This window comes from Hipposideros armiger, unplaced genomic scaffold (genome assembly GCF_001890085.2).
Source record: "Hipposideros armiger isolate ML-2016 unplaced genomic scaffold, ASM189008v1 scaffold_50, whole genome shotgun sequence".
In the NCBI taxonomy this organism is placed as follows: domain Eukaryota; kingdom Metazoa; phylum Chordata; class Mammalia; order Chiroptera; family Hipposideridae; genus Hipposideros; species Hipposideros armiger.
The window spans coordinates 3966527-3970850 of NW_017731400.1; the positions used below are offsets into that span (position 1 = coordinate 3966527).

Sequence of the window (4324 nt, forward strand, 5' to 3'; positions counted from 1 at the left end):
CCCTCATGTGGGACCCGAATTGGGGCCCTGCTGCACAGAGTTGGCGTCCCAAGCCAGCTCTTAATCAATGAGCCACTCGGCCAGCCCGAGATCATAATTTTTTTTTTTTAAAGATTTTATTGGGGAGTTGGGGGAGGGGAACAGTGCTGGGGAATTGGGAGAAGGGGAGCAGACAAGTTGCTGTCCTTGTGTTCTTCAGTCTAGTTGTGGAGGACGTTGCTTCACTGGCCCATGTTGGTATGATCATTGTGCTCTTCCCAGGTGAGGCAGTTTGGTCACCAGCCTCTGGACCGCTGCTCACGGCAGCTCTTGGCAGCTCACACTGGCTGCCAGCTGCTCACACTGGCTGCTGGCCACACACAGTAGCTTATGGCAGCCCACTGCAGCAGGGGTTGCAGCCTACGCCATTGCTGGCGACTCACAGCAGCCCAGCTCCAGGTTGAGCTATTGTTCACCATCTTAGCTGTAGAGGGCTGTGTCACTGGCCCCATGTGGGATCCGAACCGGGGCCCTGCTGCTCAGAGCTGGTGTCCCAAGCCAGCTCTTAACCAATGCGCCACTCGGCTGGCCCCCGAGATCATAATTCTTATTCCCACTTTATAGAGGAGAAAGCTGAGGCTTGAGGAAGTTAATTGATTTGCTCAAATTCACAAAACCAGTAAAAGGCAGTACTGGTTTTCAGATCCAGTTTGGTTTTGTTCTAAAGGCTGGATTCTTTAGATTTTCATTATCTGTTCCTCTTTTACATTTTAGGCTCTGGTCCCGACCACTCAGAAGTTGTACAAAACTGTAGTTTTAGTTGATGAGGTATTGTTAGCAAGCTTCATTTCTGCATTCAGTTATTGGTGACTGATTTCTGCTTTGTATTTCTCAAAGTTGGTTTCTTTCAGAGGTTGGTATATCATTTTGGGTTCTTCTGTCTTTAGACATATCAGCATTTCCCTGATGTATGATGTACATAAGTTAGCATGCTGATCTGATTTGTGTTGATTTATCTTGAGTGACTAAATGATACAATATTCTTAGGGAAACATGCTATCACTCAGCAGTAATAGCAAACTCTGTTAGGTGTTTAGTTATATTGATTCATTTTCTGAACCTGCACAAATATAAAAAGAATGTTTAACTGTGATCTCAACCTTAAACAATGTTAGGCAGGTAGATGACAATATATGTTTCAAACAAATGCAGACCAGATGAGTTCAGACATTAAAAGACTGAGCACTGCTTGCAAAATCTAAATTCCCTAAGGTTTTGTGGAGAATGCTTAAAGAAACTGCTTAAAAAGCAAGAGCGATACAGTACAATTTGGGTCAGTTTAGACCATTCTGTAGATCTGTTCTCAAATGTTAAGCATGGGGTTTAATGTCTTATGCAGGCAACAATTTCTGCTGTTTTCCTGAAGGTGGACTCCTAGCATAATAAAAAGATTTCTGTTAAGAAGAACAATGGAAATAGCCACATTTGAATCTTGCTTTTGCTGTCTAGTAGCTGTATAAGCTAGCTGCAACTCACCAGAAATTAGTATCCTTTTGTATAAAAATAGAGATGATGATGGTATAATAATACAAATGATAACATCTGCCCTTCCAACCTCAGAGTTGTTGGGAGGGTCAAAGGATGATATAAATGAATATGCTTTGTGAATATACAGTATCATTACATAACTATGTAGTATTATTAACATGGTAATTTTATTTTTACATGAGTTAAATCATTGTTGTTGGCTTTGTTGGTGATTATCTTTGGTTAAATGTAGACCGATGGTATCATTAGAATTTTATCTTCTTGAGGGGGTTATACCTTTGAAAACTTTGAAGACTCTTTTAATTCGGTGTTGTTGCTTGATATTTTTGGCTGGGCCTGAACTGGCATGTGACCGGTGTTGAATTTTTATCAGTCCATAGTACCATGCTGCCTTCCTGAAACATGCCAGAAGCCTTTTCAGGTCTTTTTGTCTGGCGTTTCATTTTAGACCAGTCATCAGGATAAGCACTGGATCTTCTGGATGACTTCACACTCTGAGCATGGTTTCATAAGGGAGATTAAAAACCTGACCTTGATATCAAGCCTCATTCTACTGCAGACAGTAAACACGAGACAGCGCTCCTGTAGCATCACCCCTGCCCCCTTATTTTGAACAGTAAATACAATGTCTGTCCACAGGAATCACAGGCCTGTGTCAGGTATGTGGGTGGTAAAGAGAGAAATGCTTTGTTTTGGAAGAGACAATGTGGCATAATTACTCTGAGCCCAAGCTCTGGAATCAGACAACATGTCGTACTTAACTCACCTAAATAAAACCAAGGTTCTTAAGCTCTCTAAGCTCCAGTTTTCTCATCTGTAAATAGAGATAAGAATAACTGCCATGTGGGTCATTGTCACTAGTAAATGAAACAACTTTTATAAAGTTATTCCTAACGTAATTATTATTTAGAATTTATAACTGACATTTATAACAGATAATGGAGACAGGGATAAAGGGAAGGAAAAGAAAGCCTTGTGTTCATGGTGCAGCTTGTGGATCAAAAACAGGGGTCCTATGGAAAGCAACCTCACAGGGCGATCTCATCATACATCCCTAACTGGGCAGCTCGTCGTGGGTAGTCACGCCCAGGCTATGACTTCCTTAGTGAAGGGTATTAAGCCAGGCCTGTCCATTGTTCTTGTGCATCTAGGTTAACACACCTTTGAAAGGTCAGAAGTAATACCCCTCCATGGGGATATGAACCCTCAAGAGAGCTAACCTTCTTAACTACCCTGTAACCCAATCTCTGCCTTGCTTTCTCCAATCTTCCTTACATCGCCTCCTTAATTTCAAATGTGTAAAAAGAGCTGCAAAACTGTTATTCTGGGGAGCATTTGAGACCTTGCTCCCTGGCATATGACATCAGGTTGGCTCAAAGAAAGTCTTATAAAAATTCTCTATAGGTTTGGACGTTTCTTACATCAACAAGCTCTTATAAACCTTAGAACCATTCCTCCAGTAGCCTATTTAATCTGCAGTGTAACTGATCTATTCTCTTGATACTGTGTCATCTAATAGTTCTTTTATCATTAATTGTACTACAGCGTCAGTAGAACTTTTGCGGCAGTTTATATCTAAGTGTTGATGTTTCTAAAACAGTGTTTTCAAGCCCCTTCTGCCCTCAACCACTTCACTTAAGCTATCATCTTGCTCAAGATAAGAGGAGCATTGCTTCAATTCTGGCCAGTTTTTAGACCTCACCAATAAAATCTCCATGGAGACAAGGAGTGGTGGTAGGGACTTTTTTGCTCCTGGACAGGAGACTTGGGGTGAGAAACTCTGGCTGGCCATTTAAGTTAAAGTTCAGTGCTGTTTTTGGTAATGATACTCAAGAAAGAGAGGGAGTCTGGGTGCTGGGGCGCTGGCTAGCAGCACGGGGGTCTCCTTGGGCTCCAGCCACTGGCAGATTAACCCTCTGCAGCAAGGACTGCGAGGGAGAAAGCTCTAAAGGAAAACGCAGGAAATCTTGGCCAGCGCGGGGACAGAAAGGGGTGGCTGTCTGTGCATAAACAAGGTGGGGCAGGGGTGCGCCCTAGTGAAAGGCGAGCGCCTGGATGACCCGGGGGGAGGGCTTGTAGTGTGGTGGGGAGACGGGACAGCGAGCTCGGAGCAGGGGGAAAGGCGCCTCCGGCACCCCCGGGCCGCGCGCCTCCAGCCCACCCGCCGGCGCCGCTTCCCGTCTCCCGGCAGCCTGGGTTCAGGCCGGGCTGGGCGGGCCGGGTGGCGCTCGGGGCCGGGCTCCGCGTCCCCACTTTTCCTGCCTCCCTCCCTCCTTTCGGGCCGTCCTGGCGGCGGGGCCAATGAGCGCCGAGAGGAGGGAGCGGGAAGCGGCGCGCTGGGCACGGCCCTCCCACGGCGCCCTGGCTGCAGCGCCAACGCGAAGTTTGCGCCCGAGTAGTAGGCGCCCGACAGTGTCCTCCGCCCTCGCCACTCAATCCCCGCGAGCGAGGCGGCCGTACACCCCTCGAGGCGGCCACCCACGAGCACTGGGGCGGAAGGACGCCGAGTAGGGTGGCGCGGGCCGGGGCCGGGGCAGCCGCCTGCCGAAGATGCGGGATGGCAGCCGAGCCGCCTTCCAGCCTCTCCTACCGCACCACGGGCTCCACCTGCCTGCACCCGCTCAGCCGGCTCCTGGGCATCCCGCTCGACCAGGTGAGTGCGGCGGGGGCGCAGGACCCCCTCCCCGAGCCAGTGCGGGCGTGGAGCCTACTGGGGAAATGTTCTCGCTCCCCCTCCATCCCCGCCCCCATAGCAGATTTTACAGCTACAAATTAGACAGGTGGGCTTTTTTTTTTT

The 4324-nt window shown here is 47.8% G+C and overlaps 1 protein-coding gene across 1 annotated transcript in view; it reads left to right on the top strand.

Annotated features, from left to right (window-relative positions):
• Window positions 1–3855: 3855 nt before the first annotated feature.
• Window positions 3856–4324, top strand: part of MBOAT1 (membrane bound glycerophospholipid O-acyltransferase 1) — a 102352-nt gene continuing 101883 nt past the window's right edge. The window contains 1 exon segment of the mRNA XM_019640483.1: window positions 3856–4180. Coding sequence (XP_019496028.1) covers window positions 4085–4180 — 96 coding nt within the window. The 5' untranslated portion in view covers window positions 3856–4084.